The 23,875-nt window shown below is 43.6% G+C and overlaps 1 protein-coding gene across 2 annotated transcripts in view; it reads right to left on the reverse strand.

The window, feature by feature from the left end:
- Positions 1 to 23,875, reverse strand: part of RFX4 (regulatory factor X4) — a 132,425-nt gene that overhangs the window by 97,376 nt on the left and 11,174 nt on the right. For both annotated transcript variants that reach the window (XM_032769700.1, XM_032769699.1), the window contains exon 2: positions 7,694 to 7,780. In XM_032769700.1, coding sequence (XP_032625591.1) covers positions 7,694 to 7,780 — 87 coding nt within the window. The remainder of the gene's footprint in view (positions 1 to 7,693; positions 7,781 to 23,875) is intronic.

The following is a 23,875-nucleotide window of genomic DNA, read 5'->3' on the forward strand; positions in this document are numbered from 1 at the left end:
TGTCCCTAAGCCTCCTCTTCCTGTTATGTTTAGGGTTATTCTCCCCAGACATAAGGTCACACATTAACTCAGTACTTTCCACTTTATTGTCTAATTTATTAACAAAAATGGTAAACAAAATGGGAACAAGTATCAGACCCTGTGAAACCCAGAGGACGCTGTTCCCTCTACAGACTGTAATTTCTAAACTTATTCTGTCTGTTCTGGTCAATAAGCTAGCTTTGAGATGTTTATCATCTTTTCATCTATACCAGCTTGATTTAATTTTCCCTTAGGATATCATGTGACACTATATGAAATATCTTACCAGTATCTAAATTATACAGCAGTATAGTTGCTACCCCCATCCATTTAGTTGCTGGGTTTTCATGTAAAGAGCTATGAGCAGGTGCTTTAACCAATCTGATAGCAAGCACAAGCTATATACTATGAATAGTCCAAACTCATTCCTCCGTGGCACTTAATATTATGAACACCAAAATTAATTATAAGATCACAAACCCCAGGTAAAACCATCTCCTAAGGTTCGTCTGCTCCTGGGTTCCTCCTTTCAGACTTTGCAGCCTACATACTAAATCCTCCTTTATATCTCAGTGAGGGAATGAGCTTAATGGTGCTCAAAATTTTTCCAACAGTTTTTTTTTTAAATTGAAAATTGGATTCTCAATAAATCTAAAATATTCATGAAAGTGCTTCTTCAAAAAAAAATCCATATTTTTTGTCACAAAACAGAATTTTTTCAGTTTGTCTGGTTTTGGGCAAATATTTTTCATTGATTAAAAAACAAAAACGAAAACAAAACAAACACCACCACCACATTTTGGTTTGTTTGTTGGGCAAAAAGCCCAGATTTTCCAAAAGATCATTTTTTTGTCATCAGCTCTAGAGCTACCTGTTTCACTATGTTATTTTCATTTAAGTGAAATTATCATGAATGTGGAAAGATTACCATTAAGAACTCCAGTTGTGTCTAAGATGGTGAAAAATTAGATGATATTTTTGTAAAGCAAAAGGTGATCATTCATAATTGTAACATCATAGCCACAAATAAGTGCTTGTTTAAAACACTGCCAATTAATTACAATGATAATCCATGTGTTCTAGAGATGTAAAATAAACAAATGGGATTTGCAAGGTTAAAAAGGTATTGTGTGGTTTTGATTACATCATAGTAAAACCAAGGAACTGAGACCTGAAGGGGCTGTTGCTGGTTCCAGAACACTAATATATATGAATCCTGCAATCCTTTTTCATTCCTTTCTAACATTTGGAAGCAGTGCTTAATTTATAATGAAAGAGGTGCTGGGGCTCAAGCAATTTTTTTTACTTTCATAACTGATGCAGCAAGCCCCAGAGGTGCCAGGGCTATGAATTGCCAAGCCTAGAGGTGCCAGGGCTCAGCCCGGAAACAAATTAAGCACTGCTTAGAAGTGGAGGTGAGGAGAAGGCAGTCTCATGGAAGAGAGGTTGAGGGGTAGCTTGGTTTTTCTTTGTGTTTTCTTGGTGAGGTGGAGAGGGATAATTGCACCTGAATGAGGAGTGATGGGGGAGATGAGTTTTAGGTATGAAAATAAACATATGCCCGTATGCCTTTTTGTGTACAGGCTTGCTTACTTCTTCTTTATACAATATACTCCTGTGATCTCATTAGCTAATTGAATAGCAGAGCTATGCATTATATTTAGCCTTCTTTTCATAAAGAAATACAGCCAATATTATTTTTCCTGTTTTGCAAAATTGACATGAAATTGGAGATGGAATGTTCTCTTTCAATCTTGCCTCAGGTCAGGTTTTGCAACCATTCGTACAGCAAGGAGATAATAATGGGTGTCATTTTCCTTTACTTTTGTGTTTATTCTTTTATTGCTTCACCACAGAACAGTGCCCTACATTAAAACAAACTACTGTTATTTAAATGAATGCTAAGTATTCTGTAAAAAAAATATAGAAATGGGAACAAATCCTGGCTCAAGGTACTTCCAACACTAAAGTTCTCAATACCTCTATGGCTGCAATTGAAGAAAAGCACTTGAAAGACTTGAGGGCTATCCTATGTCTGCATGCACACACTTGCGGATGCACACGGCAGCTGCACAGCACTTGAAATAGCACCTCATCTCCAGGAGCTGAGCTAGTGAGTCGGCTCTCTCAGTGACATATCCAGCAGTCAGGATGCTGCCTGTGAACATCAGCTGAATTATACCTTCAGGACAACTGAGCAGGGAAGATGGCCGTGCTCCCCCGCTGAAACTAAGTGAAGGACTCAATGACTGGGGTTGCCAACTTTCTACTCACATAAAACTGAACACCCTTGCCCCACCCTTCCTCCAAGGCCCCACCCATGCCCCGCCCCTTCTCTGAGGCCCCAACCCTGCTCACTCCATTCCCTCTTTCCTCTATGGGTTGCTCTCCCCACCCTCACTCACTCATTTTCACCCGGCTTACTCAGGGGCTTGGGGTGCAGAAATGGGTGAGGGCTCTGGCTGGGGGTGCAGGCTCCAGGGTGGCACCAGGGATAAGGGGTTTGGGGTGCAGGAGGAGGCTCCAGGCTTGGCAGTGTAGCCAAGGGGTTCCGAGTATGGGAAGGGGCTCTGGGCTGAGGCAAGGGGTTGGGGTGTGGGAGAGGGTACAGGGTCTGGGAGGGGCCAGAAATGAGGGGCTCAGGGTGCAGGAGGGGGCTCTGGGCTGGGGTTGAAGTGCAGGGGATGAAGGCTCCAGCTCGGGGTATGGGCTCTGGTGTGGGGGATGAGGTATTTGGGGGGCAGGAGGGTGCTCTGCGGCTGAGAGGTTTGGAGTACAGGAGGAGGATCCAGGCTAGGGCAATGGGTTGGGGGGATGAAGGCTCTGGCTGGGGGTTCAGGCTCTGGGGTGGGTCTAGGAATGAGGCGTTTGGGGTGCAGGAAGGTGCTCTGGGCTGGGATTGAGGGGTTCAGAGGGTGGGAGGGGGATCAAGGCTGGGACAGGGGGTTGGGGTGCAGGGGGGCTGGGCACAGGGATGAGGGGTTTGGGATGCAGGATAGAGCTCCAGGTTTGAGGGGGGCTCAGGGTTGGGGCATGGGCATGGTTCCCAGCCAATGGGAGTGCAGAGCTGGTGCTCAAGGCAGTGTGCAGAGCCCCATGACCCCCCTACCTACGAACCAGATCTGCTAGCCCCTTCTGGGGCACAGCACAGTGCCAGGACATGTAGGAACTAGTCCACCTTAGACCAGCAGCACCGCCAACTGGACTTTTAACAGCCCAGTGCGTGGTGCTGACCGGAGCTGCCAGAGTCCCTTTTTCACCAGGCATTCCAGTAAAGAACAGGCACCTGGCAACCCTATAATAGCCACAGCCAGAAAGGCCCAGTCAGCCAAGAAGAGACTGGGACAATTAGGTCCCAAAAACACCCTAGCCCCTACACTCTCCAAATGGCAATAGGGATGAGGAGAGAAACATCTCACATCAATTATTTTTCTTCTTTACAGTAGGTATAAGACCCTGGCCCTCTCTTTCACCCTACAGCAAAGACAGTCTCCCCTGACCCCCAGTGCTGCAATTCCCAAGTTGCCAGAGAAGGGGTAAGGAGAAGACAAAATGTAAAAAATGGGGTCCACTTACTATGTATAACCAAAAAACTTCAACCCTGAGCGTTTCTTTGGCCAGTGGTTTTGCCTTTCTCCTGACTGGAAGCTTTGCTGAAAGGCTATCAGTATGCAGCTCTGTTTGTGGTTTGCACATGCTACCAAGGCCAAGTTTTCATAAGAGTCTATGATTTTGGCTGCCCCGCTTGAGAGATTCCTGAAATTTCAGAGTCAGACTTCCAACCAAAGTCAATGGAATTGGGGGTGCTCAGCAGCTTTGAAACACAGACCCCTACACATGTTAAGTTGTATATGCACAAATTGAGGGATGTAAAATTAGTGGACACTTGAAAATTTTGATTTTAGTCTCTAGGTCTGTCAAGCAGCTGGGAAGAATCTCCCCTTATACCTGCTGGGACATCTGGAAGGTACTGACCCCTCACGTCATCCCCATGCAGTTCAATGGGTGCGATAGGACCCCTGAGACGCAGTGGAAGCAGAGGTCATTAAGCCAAGCAGCTCCACAGTTTTCAGATGAACAGCCCCTCCCCTGTCAAATTTCCACACTAGGTCTGACTGTTCTTAGGATTGGTGGGCCCAGTGCTGAAATGAGCTAGATCAGGGGTTCTCAACCTTTTTCTTTATAAGCCTCCCCCCTGCCGCATGCGCTATAAAAACTCCACAGCCAAGCTGTGTCAGAACAATGTTTTTTCTGCTTATAAAAGCCAGAGCTAGTGTTAGGGGGTAGCAAGGAGGACAATTGCCCGGGGCCCCACACGATAGGGGGCACCGTGAAGCTAAGTTGCTTAGGCTTCAGCTCCACGTGGTGGGCTCAGGGCCCCGGGCTGCAGTCCTACATGGCAGGACGTTGGCTTTCTGGGCCCTAGCAAGTCCAAAGCCAGCCATGGTTGGGAGCCCCCCTGAAACCTGCTCACAGCCCCTCAGGGGACCCCAGACTCCTGGTTGAGAGCCACTGAGCTAGATGAAGGTAAATAGTTACCATATCTCTCACTGTTATGTAGCCATGGGTGAGAATCTGGCCCCGAGGGCAGATCTTGTGTTCCTTGTACAGGCTGGGAGTTTCCAAAGCACCTACATGACTTAGGAGCACAAGTCTAATTGACTAGAGATGGCTGGAAAATGGACAGTTTTCCTCCCCCAGGAAATATTTATATCTGATATGAGTCACTGTTGAAGACATGATACTGAATTAGATGGGGACCTCAGCTCAGATTAGCTATGGCAATTCCTTTCCACATATATTTCAGAAAAATATATCTGCTAATTTAGGTGCATTGAGTCAATGTCACTTTTATGGCTCGGGGTTTTGCAGGCATGGCTTCTGTGGGGTCTGCAGGCATGGCATCACAGAAAGTCCTGAGATTCAGACATCAGTCCCAAGGGTCTCAGTAAGTACTCCTAAAATTGCTGAGGCTGAGGTGAAAAGCCTGTGATTAGGTATAGATGCTGAGCCAATGACTTCACATGCCTTGACATCAGCCCAACAGGCTACCAGAGATGAGAGACTGACACATGGTCATATAAACTCCTTTCACAGATGCATTGGGAAGCAGAATCAGCACAGAGACACTTGAAATATGGCACTTCTTTCCCTGATCCTGATTCTCAGAAGACCCATTACAATACACTGATAAACCACAGACGGAATTTCCTTGGCCCACCAATGAAGTGGCCATCTTAGATGCTCAGGGGACACTTGGGAGTTAGAGGAGGTTTAATACTTGCTATAAAGCAAAAGAACATTACCCAAAGTGACCTCGACACCAGTTAACTCCACCTGCAGTGGAATCACTAGCCAATCAAACAAGCCCAAACCTGCACAGAACCAACATACTCTTTGCAGATCCAGAACAGAAAGCTCTGGAGTAAGAGCTATCCATACTATAAGACATTAATCAGATAGAGCCTGATCTGAAGCTCAAAGTTAAAAGAAAGACTCCAATTGGCTTGGACTATGGGCCTGATCTAAAGCTCAGAGTCAATGGGAGTCTTTCCGCTGACTTTGATGGACTTTGGATTGGGTCTGCAGACGTTGTGAGCATTCTGAAAAGTATGACTGCTCAGCATTGAACTCTTCGGCTATTAGGAGTTAAGTCATGTCAGGCATCACTTGAAAGATGGCTTTATTCAGGTTTAGCACACAGTTTGAAATTGATGTTATAAGATATTAATGATCTCCGTCTACACAAAACCTGGAAAAACAAATGATTGTTGTGAATCTGCCAGAATCATTTGCAGAGAAACTCCTTAATTTCTAAAATAAAACCTGGCAAATGAGTGGTTCTCAACTATACTCATCAGTTTGCTTCAGTGAATTACAGCATGTGTTCTCAATTTGAAGGTCACAAACAAGTGTCAGGAGGTTCCAATCATTCTTCTCTTCCCATATTTCTAAAGTAGAGGGTTGTCCCACCTAGATCCCTGAGCAGAGGGGAGCAGAGTCCCTGTATAAAAAGGACCATTGGATTATTGTACTGTCATATCATCAACACCATAGCAACTGGACATCCTCAGAGTAATTCTCCCTTAATGCAAAAAAAAAAAAAAAGAAAAAGGAGAGGGGACAGTCGGGTAGATTGGATGCAAAATATGGGGTGGGCGGATTGTTTGTCTTCGTTTTTTAAAAGCATAGTAAACAAATGGATTTTTAAAACATTTCAGTTAAAAGTGTTTATGTTTAGACCTAAGCAATCTCCTGCAGAGTAAGAAATGCAAACATATATTGTAGCATGGGCTAACACATAAAATGCAGAGACGGAAAATGACTTACGTTGTTTATTTTCTCTATCCAAATTGAGTAAAATGAAAAGAAAAAACCCAAATGGGGGGAAGTAAATGGTTAATAAAAAAAGGAAGAAGAATTTTAAAGAGAAACTCATCTCAAAAATCATTTCTGCCTGATTTTTAAACATGTTACAAGCAACACCTAAAATTGCTATAACTGAAGATAATTAAAATATTTTTTCCTCTGACTAGATTTAAAATTGCCACTGTCGCTTTAATAACCTAAGGTAGTAGTAGCATAGGTAAGGGCATATTTAACATGTGATTGTAACCTGAGAGTCTATTTTTAAAAATGTGATATACATTAGGATGGATTTATTAAGCCACTGTTTATTGTTTTAGTCTGCGTTCCAAGTGTCTAGTGGTCACCTGTTAAAAACAAAACAGATGATTTTACTCCTGATCTAATCCTGACAGTTGCATTTTACAGGTCATAACTTTTTATACAGCGAGCCCTGAATTCTGCAACCTATTCTATTCAGGCAGACCCCTGTGCCCACGCAGAGCCCTACCAAAGCCCTGGCTCTGAGTATCCTGATCTAACCAACAGATAACACTACTTCTTCTTCAATACACTTTTAATGGGAGGCCAGCAAACGTTCCAATGAAAACATGTATAAAATTATCAGCTGTCACAGTAACCTGGCTCTTTAGACTACACAACTGAAACGCTCTTTCATTCCAACAATGACTGGATTTGGAAACCTGAATACACACTATTTTACATTACTTCGATTGTTTGTACAGCACCTAGCCCAGGGGAATCCTGGTCCATGACTGGTGTCCGTAGTTGCTACCACAACACAAATAATAACTAACAGTTTTAAATCCCGTGTATAGTGTAACTGTTTTTTTGTGTTGTACAACACGGTTCACTTCATTTACCAAATCATTGCCTTGAAAAACAGCACAGTGCAACTAAGTCTACGCCTATGCTGCGATCCAAGGTACACTTGCAGTACTGCTAAAAATAGCAGTACAGATGCAGTAGCCCAGGCTTTAGCAAGGGCTGTACAAACATGCCAGAATCCAGGGTATGTACTTGCATTGCTAGCCCTGTTGAAGCCAGTCACCTTCTGTCTGCATTGCTATTTTTAACTCTGTTAGCGGGACATTCCTACCTGAGCTGAAATCACCCCTTGGATTGCAGTGTAGAACTACCCTCATTGTAAGGCATATACTTTTTTCTTTATATATTCAATATCATGATGAAAGAAAGATAGTTTTTGAATATAAGCGTCAATGTTACGATGGCATGTTTTAACAAGTTAACTTCTGCACATGGGCATACCCATAACCTCACTTAAACTGAATGAAAAATTACTTACTTTCGTCATTAGATACATTCCCCAGAGAGGTGTGACTGGAATACCGTTTGTTTTCACTTTCATTGAGACATCTTTCAATCCAGCTCTCTGCAAAATAACAAAATTGCTTTTTTGTCTTTTGAGTAAATACAAATCTTTTGAATGATCTGAAATCTACAGTACAATTAGGGTTGCCAACTTTCTAACTGCAGAAAAATGAACACCCTTATCCCACCTGCTGCTCCTGCCCTGCCCCCACTCACTCCATCCCTCCTTCTTCTGTTGCCTGGAGGGGGTGCAGCCTCTGCAGGGGGCGGGGATGAAGGGTTTGGGGGTGCAGGAGAGGGCACCAGGCTAGGGTGTGGAGCCGAGGGGTTTGGAGTGTGGGAGGGGGTTCCGGGCTGGGGCAAGCAGTTGGGGGGCGGGTACGGGCTCTGGTTAGGAGCGTAGGCTGCAGTGTGGGGCTGGGGATGTGAGGTTTGGGGTGCAGGAGAGGGCTCAGGACTGGGGCCAAGGGGTTCAAAGTACAGGAGGGGGCTCAAGGCTGGGGCAGGAGTGCAGGAGGGAGTTGCGGGTGCAGAGCAGACTCTGGGCAGCGCTTACCTGAGGTGGCTCCCAGAAGCAGCAACATGTCCTGTGGCTCCTAGGCACAGGGTCGGCCAGATAGGCTCCATGCGAGGCCCTCACCCACAGGCACCGCCACCACAGCTCCCATCGGCCGCAGTTCCTGGTCAATGGGAGCTGCAAAGCTGGTTTTCAGGGTGGGGGGCAGCACACATGGCCTCCCTGGCCACCCCTGCCCCTAGGGGTGCAGGGACCTGTCATTACTTCCGCGAGCCGTGCAGACCCTCTGTGCCATCAACCAGACTTTTAGCAGCCTCGTCAGCAATGCTGACCTGAGCCATCAGGGTCCCTTTTCAACCCGGTATTCTGGTCGAAAACCGAACACCTGACAACCCTAAATACAATCCTCTCTTCTTCTTCAACACTTAGCCAGACAGTCAGTTGGTCGTAGCACTAATTTGTCATTTGGTTTGTTCCTGTGCAACTGTGAAAGCTTAATGGCCTGAGAGTCCAACATTGGAACAGACTTGATGAACTCTTTTAATAGGGAGTCTCCCCCACAAGTCTGACTTGAACCTCATCTTGGTGGAGGAGGTGTAACAACTGAAATAGGGGATTGCTCATTGGAGCTATGCCATCAGCGATGAAGGCTTGTCCAAAATATCACCTTGGGCATTATGCCAAGTGGACAGATCCAGTGTGAACCCTGAAAATGATGGCTAACACAGGCGGTGAAGATGCAGGGTAGAAGCTGCACCTAGCTATCCAAGATGAAGGAAGTCACTTAGAAAGACTCAACAGCTCAGGTTGCACAGTGTGAAGCCAGTACTGGTAGACCAGGAACAGGGTCACGTTACTGTGCCTCCTTCTCATCCCAGGGGGACGAGATATTTCCCAGGATAATCATTTGCTCTTCTAAATACAATACAGGACCACAATTTTTGCTAGATGCCTTTCTGCTGGATTTCATTCAAAACTTGCCCAGACCCATGTACAAGAAGAATCCTCTTCCTGCCTTCAGCTATCAGATTTCTGTTTTAAAAAACTACACAGGCTGAATGAGATGTGCCCATGCACATTAGGAGTCTTTTTCACGGAGACCAATAATTTATCTGACACATAATTTAATGTGACAAGACAAATCAAGGGCCTTGTTCTCCTGAAATGTTTTCAAAATTATGCAGGGAATTGAAACAAGTGCACGATGACTATATGCCTAGGCCTCAATCTTGCAAAGCCTTATGCATGATTTCAATGAGACTCTTCACCTGTATAAAGTTAACCAAGTGTGCAAGTTTTGGCAGGATTAGAACCCCTACATTGAGGCCCAATCCTGGAATCAGATCCGCTCAGCTGGACAGTTATCCTTTCATGAATTCCTCCTCCCAACAGATAAAAGATCTGGCCACGGAGATCTGATTACAGGAGTGTGGCCTGAGATGCCAGGTCTTCAGGACAAGGATTGTATCTTCTCAAGTGTTTGATTGTACTGCTCCTAGAACAATGGAGCCTTGAGTCTGGCTGGGACCTGTGGACACTACTGCAATGAGTGTAATTCTTCCTCTCACAAAACTAGTATTAATGGTCATGTGTACAGGCAGGAAGAGGTAAAGATGGGTGGAACTGACCATGGCCATAGGTGGGGTAGGAAGAGGGGGAACCCAAGGCTGCAAAAGTGGCCCCCTACTGGCAGCAGGTAGCAATCCAGCTGAGAAAAGATCAACAGGAAGTAAAGTTAGTCAGAGCCTGGTATATAGCACATAGCCAGGGCCAAAAGTATTGAAAGGGATCTGGATGACCACACACCCACTTTACACCACACAGCCTACACAAGAGATCTAAAACATTAGTTTCAGGGTGCAGTGATGGGCTGGCTGAGGTCCAGGGGATGGTTGTCTGGGAGATTTATCATCCTGTAGGTAAACATGAATGCACTGGCATTGTGCGAGCAGCTCGCTGCATTGCTGAAGTGTATCCGGTGGTTTTAGAGTGTTAATTTGAGGGTATACTTAAAAGTTATAAAAACAGGACATGTGCAGCTTTGGTTAAGAATTGAATTTGAATAAAGAAAGACCTAAGTAATCATGGTCAGACAACATCCATGAGAGCAGCCTCATGCATCTAGGTGCACACGTACACACGCAACAGGGGTCCATATAGAAGTACTCCAGAAGGGTGACATGAAGCAGCAAATCACGTTTGCCAGAACCCTACCAGAAGTCTTCAGTTATAGTTGTGCACGTACTGTTCAAGCTGGTTAGCCCCTGGACCATAGGTTGCAGCCGCTTCATGTTGCACCCTCCCTCTATCTCTATTCCGTATGCATTCCTGAAAGGAATAATGTTGTAGTGCAGCCTTCATTCCCTTAATTATGCCTACATTTGCATGCATCACCCAGGGCCGGCTCTAGGCACCACTGCTCCAAGCATGTGCTTGGCGTGGCACTTTCCAAGGGGCGGCACTCCGGCTCTTTTTTTTTTTTTTTGCCTTGGGGTGCAAAAAGCCAGGAGCCAGCCCTGAGCGGAGATGAGCTGCGACTGTGGGGGGGGGGGCGCAAGGAGGGCCACAGGAAGTAACCCTGGGGGCGGAGCACGCAGAGGAACCTCTTTCTCCCCCAGCTCACCTCCGCTCCACTGCCGCCTGGTGCCCCAAGTGCGCCGCCACTCTGCTTCCCCTCCTCCCTTTCAGGCTTGCCACGCGAATCAGCTGTTTTGCAGCAAGCCTGAGAGGGAGGAGGGAGAAACGGAGCGGCGGTGGCGCACTCAAGGGAGCGGGCCGAGCGGAGGTGAGCTGCGGCGGTGGGGGGCACAGGGAGGGTCGCAGGAAGTAACCCAGGTGGGGCAGAGGAACTGCTCCCCCCCAGCTCACCTCCGCCTTCTCCCCCAAGAGCGTCACTGCTCCGCTTCTCCCCCCTCCCTCCCAGGCAAGTCTGGAAGGGAGGGGAAATGCAGCACGCCTGGGGGAGGAGGCAAGGACAGGGATTTGGAGAAGGAGCTGGAATGAGGCAGGGAAGGGGTGGAGTTGGGGCGGGGCCAGGGGGCACCGGAAAATAATTTTGCTTCGGGCGGCAAAAAACTTGGAGCCAGCCCTGGAACCTTCTCCCCTTTCTCAACTGTTTGCAGGTTCTGTGCACAAAGGCAACAGATTCACCATTGTACTGCAAAACACCCAAGAAGTATCAGACCATTAACGCTCTCCTTCCTAGAATTTACTCCCTTTGCAGATGAGGATCAAGGATTTTTCACACTTTTTCAGGAAGGCCACTAAAGCAAACAAACACTGCAGCAACATATAGCTATTGTTTCTGGTATGTTTAAACCCTCTCAGGAAAGCTGTTCCTCTTTCTATCACATCCAGCATGGCCATACATAAGACCACCCTGAACCCAGTGATTTAAAACCTTACAATAGAACCTTGATAACTAATCTGTACTTTACCCAATCACAAACCACAAGTCTGTGTGGATATCTGATTTCCTGGCTTTCACAGAAGAAAAGAGCCTGTTGAAGTTTTGCTTCAGGTCAATCCAGTACACTATCTAAAGGCCATATACCACATTATCTCTGTCCCATGTCTGGTGTTCCTGCCACATGCTGAAATTGAGCCAGTGGTGCTGCCAATCCCTCCTGCTCCTTCAGTGCTGTGGGGCAGAGGAATGGGCTCTCAGCCATGAAGAGGAACCGGGCACTCAGGATTACAGCAGAGTGAGGGCTGAGAGGCCTATGAGAAAGGTGACCGCACCTCTTTGGTGCAAGCTCTTTGGAGAGCAGACTTTGTTGCTTATATGCACCTGATGGCATTGAGCTCAGCTGCTGGGAGTAAAAGCAAACATGGCTGCCACCACCTCTAAGCAGGGAGCCTGATCCCCTGCTCTTCATCCTTCTAACAAGAACTGTGTGAGTCATCCTAGCAATAGGGAGCTGGGAGTAGCCATCTGTATTTATCTTCAGTGCCTGGGCCTAGGGCTGGCCCCGGGGGCAAAGCTTTTTCAAGGTTTTATTTGGTGGTATTCTTCTTGTCAATATCTTTACACATACCAAACCCACTGTCTTCGATTAATAGCACAACTTATATAGAACTCTTCATTTAGAAGGCTGACAAAGTATGTTAGAAACTACAGTATGCACAATCCCCCCACCTCTTGATGCAGTGACCTATGGGATGAGACACAGCTGCTGTTTAACAATATACTGCAACACTGAACAATTTAGCAGCGAACCCCACACAACACTGTCTGCAGCACCCTGGGTTTTCCCCTGTGGTCTCACATTCAAGTATCTATCAAACCTCTTCCAGTATGCAAAATTATCTGACCTGCCAAGCAGCAAAGAATAGAGGAAACTAACCCTGAGTCTCAATGTTCAGGGGATTACTGGCAAATTTACCAAATTACAGAGTACACTACAGAACCTGGCTGAAAAAGGTCTGCCTCTTTACAGGATGTGACTGGCACGATGAGCGGAATGATGGAAATCTGGCTAACACAGCCAGTGCTAATTGGTGCAGCCAGATATTCAGCCAGGCATTTCCTGTGCACCTGGAACAAGATTTCCAAAATTAGGTCCCTAAAATTAGGCTCCTAAAACCATATTTAGCACTTTTAATAAATGAGCTTTGCAAAAGTGCTGAGCACTCACCAGTCCTCACTGAAGCTGCAACAGTGATTTGCTGTATTTTTGCTTGAAATCAGCAGGACTCTGTCCATGTGGATCTAATTGTGGCATCAGGGCAGAGATTCGCAAATGAGGGCAGAATATGGATTACATTGTTTTGTAGAGCCCACCTGCCAGGTAGTTTTGGCCCCAAATTAACTGTAGAGGAAACTATTTTTAATTCTTATTTTTTTTAAAAGTTTTTACAAAACCTAACAGCCAACACTAATAAGGATATTTTCGTGCATTTCTTAAAAGCACAAACATGTCTTTGCAGAAATTTAAATATTGCCATCAGGGACTTGCAGATCCCAAATATGGCAGCAGTGCACTAATAAAAATTTAAAAAAAGAAGCGAGAGAGAAACTGACTAGAAACAAAAGTGAAGCTGACAGGTCTAGTTTAGTTTCTCATCTAGCAAAAAAATACAATAAAAAACCAACTAAAAAGTAAGTTTGATTTTTAAATTCTTTCAGATCTTAATAACAGAGGCCATGACCCTACAAAAACAACCATATGGGCAGGCCCCTGAACATGCACAGACCCCTACAGACTGCAGCAGGGCTCTAGGCAGGCCCTGGGTCTCACTGTATGGTAGTCTTTGCAGGATTAAGGCCCAAGTATTGTTCTGTGGCCTTGGGGTCTACTTAGTGGTTGGTTAGCATAGCCAGGCACAGTCCCCACAATAACAATGCAAGTCTGAGCTCTGTGAAACAACAGAAGCACATCTGTTTATTGCAGCAATGGAGTCCAAAGGCAGCTACCCTCCTGCAGCTAGGGAGTTTCACTTTCACTCTCCCGCAGGAAGCACACATACCCATCCACCCCTCAACTTCCTCTAAGAATTACTTCCCAATGCAGAAGTTCTTCCACATGGGAGGACTCAGACCTTTTATGGGCTGTCTGTGGGCAAGCTAGTAATATTTAATGCAGTCACCCCATGGGGACTCTGTATAGTAATGCAATTCGGTAGCTTTGTTACACTATTAGTAAAGAACACAGGTAAGGATTTTTTTTAAATATAGTTTTTGAGATGACAGTGCCTCTTTAAATAATATGTAAATATATCAGGGACTAAAAGTGGACTGTCAATCAACCTGTCATTTTACATGGTGCATTTTGCAAGCTTTTGTATATTTTTTGATATGGAAGTGAAAACAAGCACATTATAAATATTATACCATTTCTCTATGACCAAAAGAAGCAGACTCTTGAAACCAAGGTAATTTTTCATTCTTGATTTTCTTGCTAAATAACTTGAGAACAGGACAATTAACTTCAGAGTACTTTCATAAAGACAATTTGAAGGTGTTTCCTCAAAGTAATGAGCATTTCCTGGACTAAATGAAATTTGCCAAAGTATTTATCCTAAAGAATGAGGCTGAAAACCAATGTGTTTATTAGGCTAAAATATTTTTATTATTGTGTCTAATGAAAGCACACTCAAATTATTTCTATGTGGACATTTTTAAAGTTCTAGGTTAAACTCAAATGGAAGGAAAGGACCTACAAAAAAATAAAATGGGTTCCCATGCTGTGAAAGGTCAGTTTTTAAAACAATTTTTAAAAGGTGTTATATATAAATTTACCTCCCACTTTTTGCCCAAGTCCTGCAAAGACTTGGAATCTGCTTAACTTGTCATAGAATCATAGGGTTGGAAAGGACCTCAGAAGGTCCTCTAGTCCAACATCCCACTCAAAGCAGGACCAGTCCCCAGGCAGTTTTTTACCCCAGTTCCCTAAATGGCCCCCTTAAGAATTGAACTCACTACCCTGGGTTTAGCAGGCCAATACTTAAACCACTGAGCTATTCCTCCCCCATCTGTGTAGTCTCATTAAATTCAGTGGGACTCTCCATATATCTAACAATCAGAATAGCCATGTGTTTAAAGTTAAACACGTGCTCAAGTCTTTTCAGGGCTGGGGCCTTTATCTGCCTTCTTAGCTCTTACTTATTCCCACCCATTTCCTTACCTAAAAGTCAGTAAGGCTCTTTCTCTCTAGAAAAACTGGTATGTTTTCGTTTACACTGTGTTTCAAAACTGAACTGGAAAGAGGGGCTGGGATTCCCCAAAGGAAACACAAATATATGTAGGCTTGGAAAGATTAGATTTTTATTGGTAAATGTTGGTAACTGTCAATTTCACCGTACATACACAAACCAATGAAAAAGTATTTCCATCGATAATAATCAAAACTTACAAATAGGCAAGGTAAGAAAAATGCTGCTTGAGAACTTATTGCAATCTCATTTACTTTGTATCTTTTGATGTGCTGCCGACGATCTGTGTTTTCATGGTTATAAAGATTTAACTTTTTGAATCTCAACATTTACTGTCATTAAATAATAATTGACTGATGCCCTCCACCCTCGTTGTCTGACAACCCCCATAATTTAAATTTTCACAATTGCAGGAAATCTATAACAATTTAAAAAATGCTTAAACTCATACTTTTGTGTAACTGTGAAAATTTAAATAGTAAAAATTGGAGGGAAAGGGGCAAGGAAAGCCTAAAAACAAACACTGATGTCTGCTGAAATTTTAAAAATATAAAAATCAAATTCTGCCAAGCGTAAATATATGACAGTTGTTCTGAGGACAAGAGCCTTGATGATCTGTAGGGAAAGAGGGAAGTTAGTCAAAAGCTTTTATTTTTTTAAATTCTCACAGAAGATTGACAGCATAATTTTCTTTCCTTGTTTTTTCTCTTCTCTGTCATGTAAATGTTGGCGTTTTTCTTTTTCAGCTGAAGGAACTGAGATGCTGAAGCGACAGTGGATGTTGTGAAGGCCAAAACTATAACAGGGTTCAAAAAAGAACCAGATAAGCTCATGGAGGATAGGTCCATCAATGGCTATTAGCCAAAATGGTAGGGATGCAACCCCATGGTCTGGGCATCCCTAAACCTTGGACTGCCAGATGCTGAGAGAGGACACCAGGGAATAAATCACTTGATGATTATCTGTTCTATTTATTCCGTCTGAAGCACCAGGCATTTACCACTGTCAGAAAACAGGATACTGGGCTAGCTGGACCATTGGTCTGACCCAGTATGGCTGTTCTTATATGTATTGCTGGCAAACAGCTTGAAGAAATTCTCATTACAGGAGCTAATTGGAGCTGAGAGATTATAGTAACCAATAAGACTTTGTAAATTTGCATATTCAAAGACTAGCTATTGAGATTGAGATATACTGTGTTTATGTAAATTCCTACATTCTGACTGGCTAATAACTGTTAGCCAGAGTAGATTGTAGTTGGATGTTATATATGTGAATAATTGTACTGAAGGGGGAATTCACAGAGTCATAGATTTAAGGCCAAGAGAGACCATTATGAGCATCTAATCTGCCCTTTCTTTGGTCTCAGCCAATCACAGTGCAGGGATTTTCCACCAGTTATGCAATATTCTGCAAACTGGTTGTATGATTGTCATAATCATTGTATGGTTATTTCTCAGTATCCGTAACTCCAATGTGCAAATCTCTCCACTTTGTAAACCTTCTGGTGTGATTGCCTGCTAAACTCAGATTTTCAAGTGATTTAACAAGAATAAATAGAACCATTTACTTCAGCTTTGCACAGGGATCAGGATTCATCCTATACGGATTGCTTCGATTTGCTGATTGCTGAGTCACCTCTGAAGTGGGATATGACTGCTGTTAGAGCTAGAAATGGTCCAGAGGAAAACATTTTGATTCAATCACCCTAATTGAACCTGAATGAGATCCACTCCTATCACTTTCATTACAGCCTTCCAACAATACTACAAAGCAGATTTAAAACTGAGTGCTAAGCAGTTGAAGTAGAGGGGAAGTTATGTCTACAGATTGTGACTAGTGAAAGCAAAAACTGGCCTGGACACCATTACACTCGCAAAGGATGTCAGGAGATATTTAATATGCAGATGGAGTCAAGGAGACTTCATTTTACCTGAGAGAGGGCAGTTCCTGCAACACACTTGCACCTTACTACCACGCTGTGGTATTGGTTCAACATTTTCAAAGGGAAGAGTTACACCTACTACATCAGTCACTGCCACCTCGTTCTGCAGCCAATCCCAGTGCTGACCCAGCCAGCCACAATTAGCTATTATTGTGACATCTCAAGACACGGGGGTGTAGCTTGGGACAAAAAATATGGCAGGTATAAGGAGGGACTGGATAGCTCAGGGGACTGCCCCTAGGACATGGAATCTTCCATCTGTAGTTCTCCAGATCAAATGCAACTCTCCATCTTACTACCCAAATATCATTACTAGAGAAAGACTGTCCAATGCCCTACATGAACTAACTTGTGATCTTACACTATTCCTAGTGGATAAGTGTTCACATCAGGAAAAACATGGCTCTAATAGGCAATCACTGGAGAAAGGCTGCTGACTGAGTGGTTTATGGAGACTGAACTCTTTTCTCGTCTCTAGTGATGGTCTCTCTAGCCTGAAGCACATTGATATGAAAGACCCTTGCATTCCTGCTGCCCATGTGGGTAGATAGAGAACTTCAGCCTCCACAACTATTAATCAGGCAATGTTCGTGAGCACTAAATTTGCGTTGACCGTCACATATTCTGTGCTAGTACAGCGATTATCACAATGGGGTGACAATCCTAGTATGAGGTCTTTGCATGCTATTGCAGTGCAAATAAGTAATAATGATAGTAAAAGGAAAAAAATAGTGCATCTTATTCTAATATTTCTTCTGGGGAAAGAGAAGTCCACACATTACAACATTGTTATGACCTAAATCAATCAACCATATTAACACAGAGGAAAAGTCAGGACTTTTAAACTCCCAAGCCATATTCTCCTTAACAGAACAAAACACTTTTGGCCATTGGTCTCTGCAGGACAGCCACACCACAGTATACCCAGCAAATCGTGAAGGGCCTAACCCAGAACCCACTGAAGTCAAAGGACAAACTCTCATTTATTTCAGTGGACGCAGGAGCAGGGCCTAACAGCTATCAACCGAAACACAAAAGTTCATATGATAGGATCTAATTGTTGAACATAACATTACTGCAACAGGGACCTGCATGTAGCCCACTGAAGCCAGTAGGGTCTTTCTATTGCTTTCAACAGGCTTTGGATCAGACACTAAATACATAAAGCACTACCTGTACATAAATAAAACTTTCCTGGTGGCTCCATTTTCTACAGGAGCTGTGCCTTCAGTGTCTTTCTTATTTATTTATTTAATTTGTGAATACTACTGGTGGTGAAGAAAACCCTCTAGCAGGGACCAGAATGTAACCAGTCTATAGTTATTTCCTGAAACAATGAGTATGTCCAGACTACCCGCTGGATCAGCGGGTAACAATCGATCTATTGAGGATCGATATATCGTGTTTCATCTAGACACAATATATCGATCCTCAAATGCACTCCCATTGACTCCGGAACTCCACCAGGGTGAACGGCAGAAGCGGAGTTGACGGAAGAGCAGTGGTCGTTGATCCCACGCCGTGAGGACAGGAGGTAAGTTGAAATAAGATACGTCGACTTTAGCTATGCTATTCCCATAGTTGAAGTTGTGTATCTTACATCGACATCCCCCCCCTCAGTGTAGACCAGGCCAACGAAACAATGGAGCAAACTCATCCCTGGCGTCTCTCCCCTGACTTTAACAGAGTTACCTCTGGACTGAATTTGACCCAATAGCTATAAGATACTTGTCTAGTTAATCACAAGGGGTGTCAACTGCGTAGCCTAATGACAACAGTTTTAAACTGACAACATTTAACTATTTCAGTGCTAATCATTTAAGCATTAACATCTAACTGTGTTTATCCACTGTGGTTGAGTAGCATGGAAATTAGCCTGGAAAAGATCTAGCAGGTCACTTTAACCACGTTCCAGGGCCCTGTTAGGACTGTTTCCTACTGTGTATTCTAGTCTACAGCTTTGTCTAGTCTAGTTTTAAATGTTCCATCCCTTCCCTGGAGGAGATGTTATTCACTCTAATAGACTCTTCCCTACTAGGAAGTGTATCTTCAGCCTAATGTTTCTTTTTCTTAAATTCATCCTGTTACTCCTAGTTATTATACCAAGGCTTGGAGCGTGCACTCCAGAAAGCAAGCCGCCCTGGGACAGGGGAAAGAGAAAAGGGAAGAGAGACAGCATCAATGAGAGGAAAGGTGAAGGAAGTAGCAGCCCACAGGAGAAGGTGGTGGGGGGAGTGTTGAGAGGAGAGCAAACTAGGGTGAAAGCTTGGCAACGAGGCCATGAGTCAAGTACCACCAGAATATTCTCCCCACAGTCCAACCCTTGCTGCCATTAATACAGACTAGTCTAGCAGAGTTGGGACCAGCTCCCTAATAGTGTGCACTGTAGGTGATTATAAAGCAGCAAGTCATGGACAGGCTTATAGCCAGAGCTAGCTGTACGTCACTTGCTCTGACTAGAAACCCACTCATGTCTTATCTCCTGTAACACACGCTCTTTAGTTGCTAGTTGCATACACCAAGTGCCTCCATTGCCTGATAAGCACACTGTACTATGCACTGTTGGAAGTGTCCTAGGGTTGACTACAACAGAGCACTGGAAGCTTTTGAAAGAGTCCCTCTCTTTTAAAGGGGAAAAAAATCACGATCACTCTGAAAACTTCACCAAAACACTTGAGATTTATTTCCTAGCCACAGCCACCTGACGTGGGAAAACAATTATACTCCTGGTACATGGCAGGGGTCAGTCGCCATCGATTCTAGTGGCTGATGTTACATCTTTTTTTTAAACAGTCAAACAAACAAATGCAACTAATATACTATCAACCCAAACCACCACCAAAAATCAATATGGACAATTAATAAAACACAGAAATGTTTAGGCTGTAAGTTAGAGTAGATGACATCAACCCTCAGGGCAAATGAAAGGATTCTTCTGCCTTCTCTGGACCATTAGTCAATAACAATTACCTGTCAAGCTCAGTGGCTTTCTGATCACATGCCCACCTTTTCCTCAGAACACTCCTTGAGGTGGATCTGCTACCTTGAGCCTGGATTTACTGTTTTTTGTAATTTCATTGTCATTGACTGGATGTGTATTGTGTGTCAGCCCGTCCAGGAGTACTACTGGTAGATCTTGATTGGCCTTAAGAAACTAAATCAAAGTCCTTCTTGGTTTTGTGTAGTTGTCTTCTGTTCCTCCTGCAGGACTGATCCTCAGGGATGCTTATGTCACATAATCTTGCTGCAGCTGGTATAGCCCATTACCGTGGCAAGTTCCCAGAAACAGCCTCTTTGAAATCAGACATATTTTCCCACTCCCAGCAGAGGTAAGTGTGTAGCATTCTTGTTGTAGTAGCTTCTTTACGTTCTAGTTTCTTGGCCCATCGTTCTGTTGGAACTACTTCAGCGTTAATTGTCTTTGGTCCAAGAAACATGCTAAAGGTCTTTGTCCTTCCACCCATAAATCTGAACTGGTGGTACTAAGACAGCATTGTGAGGGGTGTTGTGATATTCTAACAATGCCAAGTATGGACCCTGTAAATCCAGTGGGGCCCTTTTATTCTATTTATCCAGTTTTTTGCTCTTTGTATTGATTTGTCTGCTAACCCATTGGATGGTGTGTAGTATCGGCTTGCCCTGGTGTGTTTGAACTGATACAGCTAAGAGAGTTGGGAATTATAGCCCATTATTTGTTGTTAACTTATCTGGAGTCCCACGGTGAGCAAACTGTGTTTACACTGCGCTATTACCTTATTACTCCATATGTTGTGCAACAGCTCCATTTTAAAAATTTGGAATAGTATTTCACCCAAGAGGGCATATTTCAATTTTAAAAGAGACTGGCCCAAACCTTGGACCAAGGACATTCAGGAATCTTATGTAGTTGCAATGGTTCATTCGCATTCTGATTCCTGTATTTCACTACAGATGTTGTTTTCCATAGCACCATTCACGCCTGGCAAGACAGGAACATCTCAAACTCTGTCCTTACCCTCCTCAGGAACCACAAGGTGATTTATGTTTGATATTTCTGACCTCATGCTGTGTGTGGAATTATGATGACACAGCCATTCTCCAGAATCTCGTCATCTGCAGCAATTTCATCCCTTTATCCTCAGTAAGTTTTTGTGCTCTGGGTGCATTTTCAATTAGATGTGTGCATTTTAATTAGGTGCATTTCGGTTTTTCCTTTGCTTGCTAGCACATATTTTGGGCAGTAGGTTTCACCAGCACTATAAGCATGCACTGTTCTTTGCAATGTCAAGTCCATTTCTCACAGTAGCCTTGCTTTGACCTAGTGATCTTATACCAGAAATAAACTGGTATCTAACTGATCCATCTGTTAACTATTCAAATTCACCTGACTTAGAGTCATTACATAGCTCTGCAACATGATAGTCAATCATCTGCCCCAGCACTTGGTTTCTTTTAAAGAATATATGCCTTTTCCGAGGGGTAATTTCACATTCCTCAAAGTATTCTTGAATTTTTTGGATGACTTGTCAGTTTGCAGCCACCTTCATGCTCTCATTTTAATGTATTATGTCGATCTCCAGTGATTCTGAGTCTGCCACACATAGCAGTATGGAAGATTTTACCTTCTCTGATTTCTATGCAACAATATTTCCTTGCAGGAAGATTTGAAAGTTCACAATCACCTCCTCCTTTTCTGTGCCAGGCTCATTCCCAGGCCGAAGGGTGGCTCCCTCTCGGCACTTTTGCCAAAAATTCCATTTACTTTGAACGCCATGTAATTAATGTGTGACATATACAAATGTTCACAAGAGACTGGTCTTTGTTTCTTGGTCCCAGTAACATGGCAGGGGTTAGTACCCACTCACTAGTAGCTTTTTGGGGAAATCATCATGATAACCCTGGGGCCTCAACCCTCTAGTGCATGTGAAGAGGCATGAAAGCCCCAAACCATTGATTCAGTCCCACAGGGGTACAAAGCTAAAGTGAGTTGGCTGGATAGAATATCTGAGAGAAGCAGGTCTACACCAGGTGCCTATGCAATGCTTCCTTCTCTGCAACAGGTGCTGCTGAATCTAACAGCAAGCCAAGTTGAACCAGCACAGTAGTCAGTGCTTAAAGTGGTCTGAAAAAATGTTTGGGGTCTATAATAATCTGGGTGACGCAACTTTGGTAAAACTGTGCTTACAGTGTGCCCCTCAGCAATCTGCTTCGATTCTTAATTATTTTTTTTGCCAGGTCTGTGACACCTTGTGATCTCTCCCCCTAGGCACTTTAAGCACCGAGGTGGTGCATCAGTAAGACAGGCAGGCAAAGAGGACAAAGCAACAAAACAAGGAGGAAGAGACAAGAAAACAATGGCAATGAGAATAAGGGATGAAGGAGACAACTGAGAAGGAAAAAGAAAGGGGGAGGAAGAGGAAATATGCGGGGGGGGGACGACTGGTAAAAGGAGGTAGCCAAGGAGAAAGGAGGATGGAGAGAGAGAAGATAAAGGTGGAGACGATACCAAACAGAGAAAAGGGAGACCAGAAAAAAGAGAAATCTGTCCCATCAAAACAAGCACCTCTTGCCAGACGCATACAGAAATCTCGACTCTCAAAAAAATCCAGATGGGCCATCTGAACTGGCAACAGCACTATGGAAGGGCCAAAATCATCTGATTTGAGGATACTAAAAAATAAACAGCAAAACAAAGCAATAGAAATGAAGATATAAAGGGTAAAAAGAGAACAGTATTTCTTTTAGCATTTAAAAATGCATCTAGAGAACATTTGTTTTTCAAAATTAGAAGGGGTAGTAATCAATAACAAATAAAATTATATTAATTAATTAATAATGTGCTCTAGGCCATCCTAGAGGTCCCAGCAAAGATCAGTGTCCCACAGTACTATGGACTGTACATATACACAGTAAGGGTTCTTGTCAGAAGCTGGGAATGGGTGACAGGGAATGGATCACTTGATGATTACCTGTTCTGTTCATTACCTCTGAAGCACCTGGCATTGGCCACTGTCGGAAGACAAGATACTGGGCTAGATGGACCTTTGGTGTGATCCAGTATGGCTGTTGTGGTCTTATGTTCTTATCCCACAAAGCTTACCGGCTAAATATATTTCTGAGAGGTTTCTCAACAACTCTCCACTCAGCCCCCAAAACACACAAATTAGAGATTAAAAAACCTAGAGCAAATTCAATTCCTTCTGCTCCTTCTCCCCTCAGAAAATAGCACACATTTCTCAAACTGCGGGGCTGACCTCCCGGAGAAGGCTCCACTCTCCACTCCCTACCATGCACAAGCAAGCCCAGGGAACATGAAAAAAGAAATGGGAGCCCCTTCCTCTTTCACTTACACCACAGCAAGACAAGAATCTAGTCCTGAGTATTCAGTGCTGAATGCTAGCTGCTCAATAGACAGGCTGTTTGCAGGAGCTCCAAGTGGAAATGATCCAGCAAGCTGGAGAAGTAAACAGGCTGCTCCGTCCATGGGATTAAAATGCTCTCTACCTGCAGCCTACCAGTCCATGAGCCCTCCTCCCCTCCCCCAGGAATGCCCTTTGCTGCCCCTATCCACACCAATTAAAATGTTTATATTAGGGCTGTCAATTAATCGCAGTTAACTCACGTGATTCACTCCAAAAAATTAATCACAATTAAAATAATTAATCACAATTAATCACGGTTTTAATCGCACTGTTAAACAATAGAATACCAATAGAAATTTATAAAATATTTTGGATTTTTTTCTACATTTTCATATATATTGTATTCTGTGTTGTAACTGAAATCAAAGCGCATATATTAGTTTTGATTATAAATATTTGCACTGTAAAAATGATAAGCAAAAGAAATAGTATTTTTCAATTGACCTCATACAAGTACTGTAGTGCAATCTCTTCATGTGAAAGTGCAACTTACAAATGTAGATTTTTTTTGTTACATAACTGCATACAAAAACAAAACTATGTGAAGCTTCAGAGCTTACAAGTCCACTCAGTCTTACTTCTTGTTCAGCCAATCGCTAAGACAAACAAGTTTGTTTACACTTACAGGAGATAATGCTG

Source organism: Chelonoidis abingdonii, chromosome 1 (assembly GCF_003597395.2).
Source record: "Chelonoidis abingdonii isolate Lonesome George chromosome 1, CheloAbing_2.0, whole genome shotgun sequence".
In the NCBI taxonomy this organism is placed as follows: domain Eukaryota; kingdom Metazoa; phylum Chordata; order Testudines; family Testudinidae; genus Chelonoidis; species Chelonoidis abingdonii.